Raw genomic sequence first — 18,224 nt, 5'->3', positions numbered from 1 at the left:
TATTTAGATGTGCATATGCATATGTGTGAGTATGTGTATAATATTGTAGGTTTAAATCAAAGTTTAAATAAGAGAAATCATTTGAAAATTTTATTTCCATAGGAAATAAAACATTCCCAAGGATAGGAAGAATATAAATATCAGTTAATTTGCCAAATAAATATGTGGTGGTTAGAGGTAAAACTAAATTAAAAGAGATTGGCCTGTAGAAAACATTGATACTGGCACGGAATAGAAAGCATTCTTTTTACTACTAAGGTAGTATGAATTTTAAAATAATTTTATCATGAAAATATGAAAATAAAAGAATAAAAGGCAGTTGTATGTTCATAAAAGTTTTCATTAAACCTTTTATTTTAGAATAGTTTTAGATTTACAGAAAAATTGCAAGGATAGTATAGATAGAACCCATATATGACACACCCATGAAACGTTTGTCACAATTAATGAAACAATATCAATGCATTATTAAGTCTACACTTTATTTAGACTCCCTTAAACTAATGTCTTTTTTCTGTTCCAGGATTCAAGGTGCCACATTACATTTAGTCACCATGTATCCTCTTAGCTGTGACATTTTCTCAAACTTTTCTTGTTTTTGATAACCTTGGTAGTATTGAGAAGTACAGGTCTAGTATTTTGTAAGATGGCCCTCAACTGGAATTTGTCTGATCTTTTCCCCACGATTACCAGTGTTACCAGTTTCTGGAAGAAAGACGGCAGAAGTGCCATTCATATCACACCATATTAAAGGTACATACCATCATTACGACTTATTTTTGTTGATGTTGAACTTCATCACCTGGCTGAGGTAGTGTCTGTTAGGTTTTTCCACTGTAAAGTGGTACATTTTTTAAGAGGGTATACTGGACGTAAATTTACTGGACATTTACACTGAGATAAAAATATTCTGAGCAGATTCCTCAGCATTGCTACTAGGTTCCATTAAATGACTGCTAACCAATACTATGAAGAAAATATAATGAACTGGAAATTGATATGGGAAAGTAAAACTCCAAAATGGTTTTAGCTTGAACATTCACTTAAAGGAGGTGAAAGTTAACTTTTTCCCTTGAACTACCTGTATGATTACCTTAATCCTCTGCATCCCTTGGATAGTGAAGATTTTAGTTTTACTGTCATAAAAGGTAATCTAAATTGATGATGATTTTGCTGAGTACTTTTCTATATTGCCTTCCACTGAACAATGAACACTGAATACTGGAATAATGTAAAAGGCTTGATTTTTCCCCCTTGCTTTAAACTATGTCATAAATACAGTGTATCTTGTATATGATTTTAGGGTGTTTGCTAAATATTAAAAAGTATTTCAATGTGTTTGTTTCTGTAAAATTTATATTGAACGTGTGTAATTTTTTCTACCATGTTCTTTGTACTTAATAATCTATATCCATATCTTGGACTTCACCAATATTTATTAGTGGACCATAAAGAAATTTTGAATGCATGAATATAATTGAGACGCCATGTTTGGTTATTTTGCAATGCCAGAATAACTGTAGGTACTTATAAATTGAATAGATAATCCAGATTATTTTTCCACCAACTTAAGTTGCTTTGGGTTTTTATGCCCCCTTCCTTGAATCTATTTTATTATTTTACCTATGTACAATAACAGACTAACTGAAAATGCTAGAATTTTCAACATATAATAGAATTTGAGCATGACCATAATGGAAAAAAATTCAGAAATCTCGAACAGTGTATATTTCTTTGAGTTTTCAAAGTAAAACTAAAGCTGTTTTCATTTGACTATATTGTGGAAACCTATGGATATTATTGTAAAATGCACATGCATTACACTGACTTTTTAAAAATGTTTTGAATAAAGAATTCACCAATGTATCCTTAGAAAAGTTACTGTTTCCTCATTGGTGTAACACTATAGGAGTAAAGGTGCACTTAATTATGTTGCTTAAATTGCTTACACATCTGAGGGAAAATAATTGCTGGCAGGATTCTTTACATTGTTCTATAAGGTTATCACTTGTTACATTTTTGCATCTTTTATAAATAATAAAGTATACTCTTGAAGTAACTCGTTTTGAGAATTCAGCTGAGAGATTTATATTGAGTTCAAGTAGCTCCCACAATTTCTATGCTTAAACTAATATTCAAAGTTGAGTTTAGACTTGGAAAAAAACTATTCCTAAAAGAGATGCAGACAACCTAACCAGTCCTGTTCTATACTCGGATTAGAATTTTTTAAATTGTGTTTGGATCACTATCTTAAAGCAAAACAATTTTATAAAGTAGTGTGGCTTTAATACACATTCAAAGTGAAAGAAGATTTGAGTTAGTTGAAGCTTCTAAGTAGCAAAACTTATTTTTGTTCTATATTATTTGGAGAGTCAGCTCATTCTACTTCACTTTGCATTTGTATGTAGAGAGCAAAGAAATGATGCAAGCTCATTTTATAAGAATTTATACTTAACCTCAACAATTCTGATTAGATGACTTAAGGATGACTTAACCTTGTCAAGGGCTCCCTTATTTTACCATTTTTTTTACAAGAATAAGTAAGAAGATTTTGGGTATATTAGGTCTCTGTACTGTTACACCACCACTTAGTAAATCCTACTCAAACCAGTTAGGTAGTGGGAGTTCCCAGATTGAACGTTCAGCCCTTGCATCCTCAGGCCTGTCTAGATTGTATTATTCCCTCATATACATTCCTCTGGCGGGCTATGAAAAGGTCTTTTGAAAAATGCAAAAGCAGTATACCCGTAAACTTCAGTATTCCTGGCACTAATCCACTCTCAAGTTTGGGGGTGTAGGCTGGTGGTTTTGGGGGGCGGGGCTACCGGAGGCGGGGCTCTGAAGGCTTTGCTGGGCTGTGATTGGTTGCAACACGGAACGGCTCAACCACCTTAAAAAGTAGCTGAGTAACAAGGAATAAGTGAGAATGGGCATGAGACTCGGTGTGGAAGGAAGCCGTTTAAAAGCAGGTAAATTAAGTGGCAGATAAAGGGCAGGAAAGCAGACTGCTAAATCACTCCGTGGTTGCCTTCGAGTCTACTTGTCACGTCTTTGTTAATACGAACCTTAACCACCGTCGAAAAGAGAAACATGAGCAGGAAAATTGGAAGAGTAAACACACGTACACACTGATAACCATCCTACAATTCGCTCTTGGAGACGACAGTCCAGGCTGGCACGAGAGAGGACATCCGTGCTGTGACCTCAGCCCCTCTAGCGGACAGTAGACTGCCCTCCATTGCCGTACTTTAAAACCTCACTGAGGGCCTGGGAGACAAACCTTCGACGTCAGAAAACGTAAAGACAACCTATTGCTTTCTCCTTCCGGTCTAACACTCCGCCCCCACTCGTTCAAGGAGGCGTGTCTGACCTAGCCTTTAGAGGAGGTGCCCGAGGTCTCTCGGACCCTCCCCTACCGCGTTCGGCTCTGCCCCTCAACTTCCGGCCTCCGCGAATAATACGGCGTTTAATAATAATTGGCCAGAAGTTCCCAGCCAGGCTTCCGGGAGGCCCTTTTAAACCGGCGCGTGCGCCGGGCGGTGCTTGGCTAGGTCTCGCCCCTATTGCCAAGCTGCGCGGTGTCGCGAGATTTGCTCCGTCCGGAACTTCCGGCTCTTGGCCGCTTCGGACGTCCGGCTGTAGCTATGCGGTCAAGGTTTCTTCGGAGTGCTTTTCGGTGGGCCCGGCAGGTTGCTGGCCCGGCCCGCCGACACGTAAGCTGCGGTAGCCTTCCACTGGAGGAGCTATTCGCCCGCGGCGGACCCCTACGGACCTTCCTCGAGCGCCAGGTAGGGTCTGAAGTCCAGTTGCAGGTCAGGCGGCCTGAGCTGGTGGCGGTGGCCAAGCTTCTGAACGAGAAGGAACAGGAGCTGCAGGAGACCGGGCACCTGCTACACGGTAAGGGCCGGGCCTAGGGGAGCCGAATTCAGAGCAGATTCTTGACTCTTCACTTGCCCTTACCACTAAGCCGCTGCTCAGATGTCCACACTCTCTCCGAGTCTGAAGTCTTCCCCCGGTTGCAGCCCTTTTGGATTGCATCAGAGGTCAAGGCATCTTTCTGTGAGTTCTGGTCCCATCCCCTCCTTGGGCTCCCTTGACAGTGCTCTGCGCCCTTTTACAAAACTTAAGTTGACCTTTACTGGTTGCGTATTTAATAGCAGGAGATTAGCTCGCCAGACAAATAAGGCACTAGTCCTGTTATGGGCTCGAGAGCAGTGTTTCTAAGTGTGGTACAGGGACCACCCGCAAAAGTGACAGGAGAGGTTCGTGCTAAGTAAACCCAGACTCGGCATCTGAGACCTAGAAACATGCGGTTTTAACAGATTTCCCAAGTGATTCGTGTCCATTCGAATCTGGATGGGGCCTATGTTTCTGCATTTGCACAAGCTTCTGGGGATGCCTAGTTGCTGGTCTGTGGCGCACACTTTGGAAAGGCCCTAGAGAGGGTCACAATCTATTAGGGGCAAGAAAATTAATTATAATACAGATGATAAGTAAAAACATATATCAGTAAAGACCTAGGAGAGCAAGGAGAACTTGTTGGGAAAGACTTGTACAGGGATAAAGGCCCACCCTTAGATGATTTAAAAATAATTTAACCTTTATTGATCCTTTGCCCTACTCCAGGCTTTGCTTAGCTTCCTTTATCTAATAACTCATACAATTCACGTAATAAATTATGAACTAGGTTCTGTTAGCCTCATTCAACAGAAGAGGAACCTGAGACATAAAGATAAAATAACTCAACTCGGGTGACACCGCTTGTAAGGAATGGAGCTTGGATAGGACTGACCCCAAATCTCATGCTCTTAATCACTGAACTCTGTGTTAACCAAGGAAGGGGAGGTTGGAACCATTTTGTAAGGGGGCTCAAGTACTAACCTACAAAGTTTGATTTCATCCTGTTTGCAGAAGCCAGCCAGCAGAAGCTTTCAGATTGGGAGTGAACGATAGGAATAGCGTTCTTGCTTAGGAATCTTGATTGGTGGCAGTTTAGAAGCATCCTGGAATAGGACTGAAGATGCCATGGAAAATGGGAGCCTAATGCAATGGTATAGTTGAGACATAGTATCCTTTGGGAAAAAATTAAATCAGTTTCATTCCTTAAGCCAAGCTTAAAGTCCAAGTAGCAGCCACAAAGCCTTAATATTAAAAAATATATAATATTTTTTATATTGATTACATGTTGAAATTGGTAGTGTTTTGGTATACTGGATTAAATAAAATGTAGTATTTAAATTAGATTACTTCCACACTCTAGTTCCAATCTCCTTAGCCTTACACTGCATTTCAGAGCTGAAAGGCCCCTTAGAGAACATCCAGCTCAGATCTTTCATTTTATTCTTGAAATTACTGAGACTCAGAAGTTGGGTGTGTTGCCCTAAGAGAACCTTGGTGGTTGAACTAGGGCTAGAATTCATTTTTCCTTTCTCTAATTAAGCACATTTTACATTTCACCAAATTCTTGCCAAAAGAATTCCCTGCCATTCCACCAACACTCTATACTCGCCTATCTCAGTTTTGCTGTTGTCATTCTCTCTCCTTAATTCTTTCCTTTTTCTGCCCATCCCCAAAACAAAAAATCCTTCAGCATGCTGTTAGTATTTAATCACATAATGTTTTAGGTTATTTTTTGTGAGTTTTTCTCCCCTAGAATAATATAAAGAAAGTAAAATGATCTAAAATCCTGCCTTGAGGGCAGGTCTTAACATATTACCCCCAGCTCCCAGCATAACTGGCTGTTAATAAATGAATAAACATTCCAGCTGATAGAGTTTGTTCTTTCAACAGAGACAGGAAATTGTAATAGCTAAGAAAATATCCGCCTGTCTCCTTTCTAAAGGCTGCATGTTGTCCATAGGATAGAGGAATGAGGAGGTATATTTTGTACGGTAAAAATTAAAACTGAAAGATGAAATAAGATTTAGGTAAAGCCTGAGACAGAAGACTGCTTCATGTAAATATTCTGTCAATATTAGGCTGGCTCTAAATGTTTATTTAGGTGGACACTTTCATATAATGAAGCATTTACTAGTAAGACAATAAATAACTTCCTACTTTTTAACTCAGTTTTGGTCTAACTGGTGGTACTTTCTCTTCCCCTTCCGGTCTTTCTAACTAGCTCAGTGTATTCATTTGTTATTGTAGAGTCTGAGTTGGAAAACTAAAAGCATATTTGTTAATACAAATATTTTGGGGAGGCAGAATTATAGAAAAGCTTTGTAGCTTCATATTTTTCTATAGAGATTCTTTTTATTTTGAACATACACTTTTGTCATCAGGAAAAACTTAAAAAAAAATTTTTTTTAACCTACATGCTTTTGAAAACTAATGCATAAAATGCTTTAAATTAATAACAGTTATTAAAAGGACAGGATAATTGTTATTTTTCCCTTAAGCTACAATAACCATAAAACTATTCCTTGAATTCTGTTAGCAATTTATTACTAATTAAGGAAAACTTAACCTGCTGCCTTTTTTTCTTAGATGAAAATGAAGACTTAAGGAAACTTGCAGAGAGTGAAATAACTTCATGTCAGAAAGAAATAGCTCAATTGAAGCATCAGGTATGGTATTTGTGCAAGGAATAAAGCATCCGTGCATGCTATTACTTCTAATGTATTTTATTAGACGTTTATAAAAGCAAGTCAAGAACTAAGCAGCTTGCTAGTATTTATAATTATAAACTGGTTTTTAAAGAAGGAAAAAGCATACTCCCCATGGTCCTGTTTCTTATCATACTAAAAGGATTGTATTGATAGAACTCTGAAAGAAAGATGACTGTCACATTAATAGGATTTGCCAGAAAGGCAGTGAAATGTTGGTAGTATATTTTCCTTTTGTTTTTAAGAGAGGTGAGGATGGGGATGGACGATGAGAAGAGGTTACGGAGAGATGGTAGGAGGAAGCAGGAATATTTCCTTATCTTTGTGTCTCTGACACTATTACGGTGCCAGCCTAGAATAGGCCCTTAGGATTTTTAAAATGGAATTGCATTGCTTTTGCTTTATATCTAGGAGAACTGCAGAACATATGGAGTTAGACGAAGGATCATGAAATTAGATCCACTCTTCATTAATTCTGTAAAGCACAGCTTAAAGGTTTACAGCAGTTATCTCTGGAAATATAAGTGAAAGAACATGATACGGTGAGGAAGGATCCTGGAAAGGAGGGGCTTAATTTAGAGATTCTCTTTATCCAAGTGTAGAACTTACCAAAAATTTATGTCCCCACCACCAGTCTAGAAGAAAAGTTCCACTATAGAGTGAAAAGTTTCATGTAGCTTGCCTTCTACCCATTTTCTAAATTTTTTGTGACGTAGAAGGACATACGTACTAATGGTTTCTGTTCATTGGCTAGTAATTAACAGATGAAAATTCTGTCATGTTAGTTCAGGATTTGAGTGGTCACATTCTATTGGCACAGGCCAGAGAGATGGAAAAGTAGGAAAGCAAGTATAGCTCCTGACCAACACAAAGTGATATTTCAGAGCTCAGGTAGCCTTGGGTTCAAATTCTAGCTCTTCCACTTTCTAGTTGTAGGATACTGGGCAACTAGAGTTAAACTTCGTTAAACTTCTTAAGGTGGAGCTGTTAATAGAACCCGCCCGGGATATTTTAAGAATTAAAGTACGTAGAGTGCTTAGCAGAGTGCCTGTCAATATTAAAGAACCAATAAATGTTGGCAGCTTTTTTTTTCTTAATTCACCTCATCTAAGAAGTCTTTTTTCTGTATCTCCTTAATAAGTACATACTGCAGTGTGAAACAGAAAATTGTAGTGAAAGGAAGACTTGAGTTAGGCACAGGGATCTGAGTTCTTGTGCCTGTTGGACAGTAATAACGCACGGCTCCTTAACGAGTCATCTCACTTCTATTAATCTCATTTTCTTTTACTTGTAAAATGAGGGAATTGGACCAGATCTTCTCTAAAGGCCTCTCCAGTTCCAAAATTGCAAGTTTCTCTTCCATGTTAAAGAAGCTTAGAAAAAATACAAACACAATTTGAGTGTTTTTTTTCCTGCCATACTAGGCTATAAATTTCCAGGGATAGAGCTAGAATCTTCTTTTGTATGCTGTACACAATACAGTGTACTACTCACAGCAAGCACTTATTAACCGAGTAGAGAACAGATATGTATACATGAACACCAAAAAGAAAAACACCTCAAGTTTTAGCTGAACCATATATAGCATTTATAATGTAGTTATAACATTAATATTTTTGGAAATTATGCATTATACGGTTCTAATTGGCAAGATAATTGAACAGTAATCAGCAATATTAAATTATTTGCTTAGGGAAACTTTAAATTAAATATTTAAAATCCTACATCTAATCATTGAGGGTTTTTTTTAAGTTTTAAATCTTAATTATAGGAGGGGTGATATTTTTGTATTTGCAGATTATCTTACTTTTGGTTCCCTCAGAAGAAACGGATGAAAATGATTTGGTCCTGGAGGTAACTGCAGGAGTTGGGGGTCAGGAGGCAATGTTGTTTACCTCAGAGATATTTGATATGTATCAGCAGTATGCTGCATTTAAAAGATGGCATTTTGAAACCCTGGAATATTTTCCAAGTGAAATAGGTCAGTAAACTGTTTTGAAAAAGTATAGATTTAATTTATTTATCTACATATATTTTAGGAAAGGGTTGGAAAGATCATGACTAGGCTTTATAATTTATAAGGATGCTTAAGTAGTTTTATGCTTATCATTTACTTAATAATTTTGAATGCAAATATATCAAGTTTGAAATGGCCTATAAAACGTTAGTCATTCCGTACTAACCACTGAATAACTAAGTCTTTTAAAAGTGGTCCTTTAGAGGTGTTACTGAACAGTTAACACCATAAATGCTTTATGTTTAATAATTATATGAAATAAAGATATTAAGTGAATATCATAGACTTGTTAAAGGTTTTCAGTATGTTTTATAATCAATATGCTTATTTCGTAGCTCTTTTAAATATATTTCAAGATGGTAGAAGTGATGGTCAGTTGTTTATAAATGGTAGGAAAAATAAAATAATTCCCTTTTCCCAATGTTTTCAAGGTGGCCTTAGACATGCATCTGCCAGCATTGGGGGTTCAGAAGCCTATAAGCACATGAAATTTGAAGGAGGTGTGCACAGAGTACAGAGAGTGCCCAGGACAGAGAAGCAAGGCCGCATCCACACCAGCACCATGACTGTGGCGATCTTACCCCAACCCACCGAGGTGAGGCACCACAGGCCCCTCTCCTTGGAATCCTGGGACCAGCACAGTGCCTTGCCCCCAGAGTAACACTCACTTTACTGAATTGAGTGTCTCTTTTGCATCATGTGTTTTGAGGTTTTTTTACAAATACATTCTCACAGTCCAAAAAGTATGATTTTAACAGTAGATGGTAAGAATTAAGAATATATAAGTGATCTAATCTTACATTGCCTATTTATTATTTTTTCTCCAGCACTAAGCTTCAAGTAGATATTTTGAGACCATGTATAGGAGAAACGATATTAAATAGAGCTCAAGAGTGATTACCTTTATAAAGACTTCTGCTTTGTGTGACTTATTCCCAGAACATTAATAGCAAGAATCCTGTTTTGACAAAGGATAACTCTTACTTAACAAAATTGCTACTTTATAACCCAATCATATTAAAATGGAAATATATTGCTACAGGTTCATAATGAGTACACTTTATTTTCACAGATAAATTCTCAGACTGTATAATATTTTTAAGGGAGCTTAGTTGGGAAGTTCTATTTTGCTTATATCCCTTCTGCTGAAAAGTGATAGGAAATATATAACTTGTTTTTCCCAATGGAGTATGAATGATTTGAGAAGGAAGTTTGAGGGTTTCTCTCTAATAAGGTTAATGGAGTTCCTTTCTTCATGTCTGAGTTTTGTGTGAAGCCTAGATGAGCAACAGAACAGTTAAGGGAGAGAGTGAAATGGGATAGATGGGAGGAGCCACACCTAGATATAGTCACTTTGGCTTAAGCATCTTGGAGATGTAAGGAGTTTTCAGAAAAAGATGGAGACTGAAGACTGAGGTCCATATGTCATCTCATTTCATTCTTCCAGCAACGGTAAGAAGGAGCCACCCAGGGAGACATGGAGGGCCTACGAATGATAGGATTCCTGCTCCTGGGGTTGTGGACATCTCACAGACTGGGCTGTAATGGTTCATGAAAGAGCTTTTTAAATACAGCGCTTTGGATGGTGACTCGCAGGACAGAGCATTATCCTGATGTCAGATCCCAGTGTATTTATGAATTAAGTCTATCTTGACTTCTTGGCCTTTGACATTTCCGTTTGTCTCTTCTCTGCCTCTAAATATGTTTAAATCCTCCTTTATTTAAAATTAAACAAAATAAAACCTTCTTATAGTTCTTAAGCTAGTGTCATTTTTTTCCCCCTCTGCTAAAGTCTTTTTGCACTCAAATCATTTTAGCTATTATATTCACATTTCTATTAGTAGCTGAATTCTGCTATTGGTAAGAAAAGGGTAATTACAGAGAAGTCCAGTTTTTGAGGATTAGGGAGGGTTTGTTTTTGTTTTACATTATGTTTTGATAATGCGCTCTTCCAATAAGAAAAGTTTAAAAAATGGTATCCTTCCAACTACTTTCTGTTCTTAAAATTAAACCTTACATAAATTGTATACATGACATGTATTTATATTTATAAATAGATAGTTCTGCCCTTTGAACAGATCATACATGTAATTTTTTTAAATCCCAACTTTTCTCTTACATATAGATTAATCTGGTAATTAATCCTAAAGATTTGAGGATTGATACTAAGCGAGCCAGTGGAGCTGGGGGGCAGCACGTAAATACCACAGACAGTGCTGTCCGGATAGTTCATCTTCCGACAGGTATGTACTTATTTCTTCAACATAAAACAATGAAGAAAGAAATCGAATTCTGAATGACTTGATTAATTTTCCACTGACACAGATCGTCAGTTATCAGAGGAATACAGTTGTCATTTAATACTTGATTTATCTTGAATCCTTAGCTGAAACTCTGCAGGATAATTACAAAACCAGAAAGAGGGAGGGATCTAAGCCCAGGTAATTTCCATGTTAGTGACTATATCATTAATTTAAAAAAATCCTCACAATGAAGTAATATCATGGCTTCTCCTTTATCAAAAAATGGTCTAAATCACTAGTTCTTACCCTTTTTTGGAGGGAGGAGGAGATGGATTCCTTTGAGAAAATGAAAGCTTGGACCTGCTACCCAGAAAAACATGCTTATATGCAAAGTTTTGCAGGTAATTTCAGGGGCTTCTTTCCATTAAGTCCATCTGCAGACATCCAGGGGTTCTGTCTTAATTCTGGACAGTAAGGCAATGGAGCTATAACTCAATATTCCTTAAGCCTTCAAAATACTATTAGTGTACAATACACTTATTAAACGTTTTTACTGTTGATTTACATGTGATAAAAAGAGCATATGGTAACAGACCTCCGTTGTCTAGAAAGAATACAAGAACCGCCTACTGTAAATGAGCTCAGTCATAATTCCTGTTGACTGGGAGTGGCTGATAGGAGTGCTGGGTTCATTTTCTTCTTTTTTAATATGGGGAAATCCTCACGTTAAACTTGAAGATGATGTCTTATGTAATACATAATATATAAACAGGAATAGGAAAAAAAAGTGGATGGAAATACTCAAAAATATTAATAGCGACTAACTCTGGTAATAAGATTAACTTTTATAATTCAGTTTGTATAATGAGTAGTTATTACTTTAAAAAAATTATGGTGACTAGCTGAAGGTACCAGAAAATAATCCATTTTAAATGACTAATGCTTATTGTTTAGTATGTATGCCTTCAATATGGAAATACTTTGAGCTATAACTCAAATTTTCAGTTTTCCGATAACTGTAAAAGTTACTTGTTAAGTTTACAGTCTTCCTTTTTTATATTAGAATCCTATTTTTTCCCTTTATAAAGGAAGAAGAAAAAGAATGAGAAGGAAAAGGAGTATTCCTTGATAATAAATGAAGATTTTTCTATTAAAACTCTTTAATTCTCATAACACTATTCAGGTGTTGTTTCCGAATGCCAACAAGAGAGATCTCAACTGAAAAACAGAGAGATGGCTATGAAAAAGTTACGTGCAAAACTATACAGCCTGCATGTAGAAGAAGAAACAAGTAAACGATACAATGCTAGAAAGATTCAGGTAAAACTGAAATCTTAAAAATGCTTCTAAAGGATAAAAATATTTTTAGATAAACAAGTTTTTGTATGTATTAAAATCATTTCAATGTATTTGTCAAAATTAGAGTATAATTCAAGTAGCTCAACCAAGGGCTATACTTGTTTTATAGCAATCTTACACCTCTGCCCTGTTTTTTATATTCAGAAGTGTCTTTCTCATTCACCCAAGTTATTTTAAAAAGAAATATGGAATTCCCATTCATTTTGAATCCTTTGAAAATTATGGAAGAAAGTTGCAAAGGAAACAACTTATTTCCTGTTTGGCATTTGACTTTATAATTACAGACCCCTTCTGTTAACTCCTTATTATAACTTTGTCATCACTGATGATAACCAGATTAATTCACAGAGGTTATATGTTTAGCTGGCATCTGAGTATCAGCTGTGTGCCAGGCTGTGTGTATGCACCATCACTGTGCAGTAGGTACTGTCTGTATTTTACAAATGGGGAAAGCTATAGAGTTGAAATAAATTACCTGAAGTCATAAAGTATTAAATGGCAGAGAGAGGATTCAAAATTCAAGTACTAACCTGTCTGACTTTAAAGCCTATATTCTTTTTTCTCTATCAAGTTCCCATGTTATTTGAGGATTCAGAATGTTTAAAACTTGCTTCTTAACATTGTTGTAAATTATAAACCAAGAGCTTAATCTCCAGGTAAGTTAAATTTGTAGGTTTAGTTGCCCTGAATTTAACTGTATTTCATATCTTTTTTCTTTTAATATATAGATTGGCACTAAAGGAAGGTCAGAGAAAATAAGAACATACAATTTTCCACAGAACCGGGTCACAGATCACAGAATAAACAAGTCACTTCATGATCTTGAAACTTTTATGCAAGGAGAGTACCTACTGGATGAACTTGTACAGTCATTGAAGGATTATGCTAATTATGAATCTTTGGTAGAAATTATTTCCAACAAAGTTTAAGTTGATTTGTTATCAAAGACTTGTATGGCTTATGAAAATTCTATTATAGCAAGTCACATTGTGTACGTACCAGTATTCTCTTGAAACACATGAGTTAACACAGTTGGGAGTAACATGTTTTTAATACATAGGTAATTTATATGAATCGTCTCTCAATTTATTAGTAAAAAGTATGACAATATAATCATGACTCTGGTTGTACATTTTGAACTCTTACTTACAAGAAAGGAAAACAGTCTTTTGTTTTATGTAAAATATTTAATGAATGATGAGAAATTTGGCTTAGCTCTTAAGGAAAACTTCAAACATAAAACAGTAGAAATATGACAGTAATTATTGTTATTAGTCAAGGTTCTAGTCAGGAGACAGCAACCATATCTTTAATTTGAACAGGGATAATTTTGATATAAAAAATTCTTAACCAACGATGGGATTAGCTATTAGGAGATAAAAGATTACTACTCTAGGACTCAAGAGAGAGTCCCCAAGGAAAGAATACCCTTGGACAGGCTTCCCTTCCCCTCCAGGTGGAGAGTCAGGCCTGTTGGAGAGTAACGTTGACTAGAAGCCTAGGCACCCTGTGGCCCAGCCAACGTGACACATAAAATTAACCATCAGTGTCCCAAGAGCACCCCTGGCAGCTGTGCATAGAAACAGAAACAAAAGAAGCCCCTTCCTCCTGCACTGTCTGTCCACCTCCCCTACTGACAAAGCTTAACATGGTACCAGCTGGCAAAGGAGAAATGTTTATAGGTCCAGCTCCAATATCACAAAGTAAGGCAGTAAATTGGTAACTGGCACAACCATACTCATTGCTTAGTTTCAGTAATTGATGTTTTCATATTTGCTTAGTGTTGGAAGTTATAAATATGTTACACTTCACCCTTAAATATTTCAGCTTGTATGTAAAAAAAAAAAAAGACACTGTTCTACTTAATCATATACTATCATCACACCTAACACAATTCACAGTAATTCCCTAACATCTTCAAACACCCAATTCAAGTCTTCCCCAGTTCTCCCCGGAATGTTTTAGCTGGCTTCTTCAAACCAGGATCCAGTTAAGAATCACAGGCAGGATCCAGTTAAGAATCACAGGTGGGAATACGTGATTATATTGCTTAAATTTCCCTTATTCTAGAATAGCCCTGCCAACCGCTGCCCCCTTTTTTTCATGACACTGCACTGAATTTTCATTTGAGAAGGCGAGACTATTATGGGTCACATCATTTGTTCCTCAAGTCACAGTAGTTCCTGCAAACTGGAAGTTAAGAGCTTAAGACTAGGTTAGTTTTGCATAGTCCTTCCCTTTCCTGTGACTTGGCATTTTTGTCATTAAAATATACAGTTAAGTAAGCCAGCCTGAATGCTCTGATATGCTAAGATGTATTAGATTCGCTAAGATGTATTAGATTCGCTAAAAAATGACTTCGCCCTTGTGAATTAAGAATTTGTTGAAAGTGAGCTTAAAGCTAAATCAATATAGTCTTTTTTCTATCATAAGATTTAAAAGAAGTTGTTCTTCTTTTCCCTGGCAATCCTGGTTATGATTAGCTTTTTTTCTGATAAGCCTGACTTCAGAGAATTGAGCCTGAGAGGAAAGGAGAGCACAGGAATGTCTGCTTGAGGCTGCACAGCTGGTAAAAGACTTTTTGGTGTTGAGAGCAACAGCAAATAAAGTAGTGTGCTTGATAAACAGACCCCTCCATGGTTCTCCCATGATGTGTGCTTCACTGCAAAAAGCAGTTATAAATTCAAGCTGTTTAACTACAAAAGAAAAGAAACAGGACATGTCAGTTACCCCATAAAAAAAGTGAGAAAAGCTAGAAATGCCGGCTCGAGAATATTTTGAAAACATGAGGTAAACTGAGAACTACAATTGTGAAGAGATCTACCTAGTGGATAATGAATAAATGTCAAATTTATGGTAGTTACAATAGGGTAGGATTTCGAGAGAAAAGTGATTTCACTATTAAGGTTATATGACTGAAATGTTGAAGTATTAGGAGACATTTAGTTAACTCTCAAAATTGCACATTTTTTCATGTGTTTGAGTCAACAGTCTTAATTTTTATAAACATGTACTACATAAGTTCAAAACTACATTATCGTCAGGCAGTTGTTTCCTCTTTAAGTCAACATTTATTAGCCAAATTTCCTTTAAAGCCCCAACATGTGCTAAATTTCAGAGTAATTTTATATTGATAATTTCTCACCTTATTGCTCTAAAAGGGAGGTGTAGAAAAACCATTAAAGACAGTTAAGAATTTAAGCTGGCCAAAGGTTATCAAATACATCAGAGAATTTTAATTTGAAGAGCATCCCTCTCCCCTGTAATGTTCTGCTCAGGAAAGCCATTCTGTTCTGCCTTCACAGGAACAGCTGATGAATGCCCCTTTTAGTGACCTAAGCAACTCAAGAATACAGCAAGACGCGTTCATTCAGCAGTCATTCAGCAGGCATCATCACTGAGCACAGGGCCCAATGTAAGCCTGTGTCTCCCAGATTTACCACTTTCCCCTTGGGTCTTTTGGTTTCCTTTTTGAGAAATGAAAGGGACATAGCTACAGGTTATTAAATATTACAATATACTGTTATTCAATTTCTCTTTACCTCCTCTAACAGGTAATAATTAGAAAAGCTGCACTGAGATTATGGAAGGTCTCGAATGTTGTATTTCATTCTGTGAACAAGGGAGAGCCAAAAGTCTACTCAATTCTGTCCCCATCCCTCTCCACTCCCTCTCTGCACCACAGGAAAAGAAAGTGTGAGAGCTGTACTAATGAAGGTGGGAAATCACCTTCCATCAGTTTTCAAACTTCCTGCCCATTAGAACATCACAGTTGGTTAGAAAAAAATTATCGTAATACTTTGGTAATGTTAACAATATAACTTTAAGATATGTATTGCTATGTGCCTTACGAACACCTGCGGAGTAGTTGACAAATTCTGGTCTGTGAACTGACACTGGCTTCCACTTCACTCACTAATCTAAATTAGTTATTCCTGTATGATCAAATGTAATTTCTGGAACCCAGGAAAAGGTAAGAGTAGAGCAACAGAATTTTGGCGTGAAGCTTACTAGAACCCTACGTCTAACTTTTTAAGGGCCTTAGAACTTTGTATCTGTTTGCACAAACTATGCATCTACACAGCTCCCTGAATTATAAAGCACCCATTGTCGCTCCACCTGCCTTTGTTTTCCCTGCCCTCTCTTCCTAAAACACATAATGACCTCCACAGACTTCAAGGTCCAACCCAAAGGGAACCTTTGCACCTAATGCAGAAACAACTGCTCTTCATTACCATACCACAGCACTTTACTCAACAGTATGAAAACATTTATGGCAAGGCAATAAACTCACTGGGTTACTCCTATCTCAGGTTTGTGTGCTTAATAAGGAAAACGGAAAGGGTGGTCAGGAAATGGAATGTATTATTAACCCTTTCACATCATTTCATTAATGGACAAAACTGTTTTCTTCATTCTTGTCTCTTCAACACCTAACTTCATGGCACTAAAAAGATGTCTAAAAGGCAGTTAGATCTAAAATTATTTGTCTAGAAATCTGGTGTATTGTTCAGGAAGAACCAAAACCGAACTTCATTTCAAAACGGCCTACAACATCAGTTAATCAAACCTCATTCAGCCAGAATGGAAATTTTCACGATGTATAAATAGATAATCACTATGTCTAAAATGAAACGTCGTATTCCTCTATAAACCGTTCCTCGTTGTGTGATCTCAGTTTCTTTCACGGCACTACCATTCTCCCTCTCTCTAAATTGCAGTCATCTTCGATTCCTCTTCTTCATATGCAGTTTACTGCTAACGCCTACTCTTCTAAATACCCTAAACTTCACTGATTCCGTTACCACCACTATGGTCCACAATTGCTTCTCCCGGACTACTTTAATAGTCCCCTGCTTCCTAACTCTAATTCAGGTCACACATACATAACTGCTAGATTCATCTTCCTAAAATGCAAGGCTCTGATCTTGTCACCCTTCTACTCAACAACTTAATAAGTTCCCACTGCCTCCCAAATAAAACTCGAACTCTGAAGTATGCACGCAGCACATCCATATCCCTACCCAGCATCCTTTCATATTAGCCCACTTTACACACCACCCCTTTATGTCACATCAAATTAATTTTTCTTGATAAATCCTCCTGCACTTAAGCTTGCCACCATTTCGTTCCTATGCCAGGGAAGACCACTCTCCTCCCCATTCCCTTAAAAGACATCCCCAACAGCAAAGGTTCACATCTAGAGGCAGCCTCACTCCCCAGGGGATATGTCGCCATGTTTGGAGACAGTTATCACAACTTGGGGCGGGGGGCAGGGGGAGTTAGAGGTTAAGGCTGCTGCTACGCACCCTACAATGCACAGCATAGCCTCCACAGCAAAGAATTATCTGGCCCAAAATGTCAGTAGTGCTGAGGTTGAGAAACCTTGTCCTACAGAGTAATCTCTTATCCTGGCATACAGCAGTAACTCTGCTGTTCTATAAAAATTCCCACAGTAACTAGACATATTTGATTCATCCAGTGTTCACAGCTGTATTTTGTACACCTTATCTCCTCCCCCCTGTACTCATGATGCTTTTTATTCAAAGATTATTTACTGAGCATCTACGTCTATTAGGTGGCTGGCCCAGATAGGAAGCAAAGGGGCAGGTACCACGTCCCAATTATTTCCAGACATTTCCAGGATGTCTTGCATGCTGTAGATCTGCAATAAGGATTTGGTGAGAATAAGGGCAATTCTCTCTGCACTTCATTTGCACCTAAAAACTCAACAATTCTGATTGATACTGATTTGTAGAAAAAAAGAGGTACATATATCTGTTGACATCTAGTAAAATTCAGAATAGCCCTTTCTAAATTTCTCACTAAAAGTGAAACTAACAGGTGATCATGAACCTGCTGAAAAAGTTAACTCTCAGTTAAGAAGAATATTTCAACATAACTAAAGCTCTAATAGTTAAAATCAATATTAAGTAACTTAATAAGCCTAAAGAAAAAGACTCTAACAAACTATTCCAGCATGCAATAAAACATGCTTCA

At 37.1% G+C, this 18,224-nt stretch overlaps 1 protein-coding gene across 1 annotated transcript; it reads left to right on the top strand.

The window, feature by feature from the left end:
- Positions 1-3,644: 3,644 nt before the first annotated feature.
- MTRF1L (mitochondrial translation release factor 1 like) lies at positions 3,645-13,236 on the top strand (the record flags this gene model as incomplete). The annotated part of the gene is made up of 7 exons (XM_079716949.1): positions 3,645-3,897; positions 6,487-6,566; positions 8,403-8,586; positions 9,054-9,217; positions 10,748-10,865; positions 12,049-12,185; positions 12,953-13,236. 7 exons carry the CDS (start codon positions 3,645-3,647, stop codon positions 13,151-13,153), a joined length of 1,137 nt encoding a protein of 378 aa, XP_079573075.1. The 3' UTR covers positions 13,154-13,236.
- Between the last annotated feature and the right edge of the window lie 4,988 nt (positions 13,237-18,224).

The sequence above is a fragment of the Hyperoodon ampullatus genome (assembly GCF_949752795.1).
Source record: "Hyperoodon ampullatus genome assembly, chromosome: 12".
Lineage (NCBI taxonomy): Eukaryota > Metazoa > Chordata > Mammalia > Artiodactyla > Ziphiidae > Hyperoodon > Hyperoodon ampullatus.
Note: the sequence above shows the minus strand (reverse complement) of the source record. Positions and strands in the feature narration are given on the sequence as shown.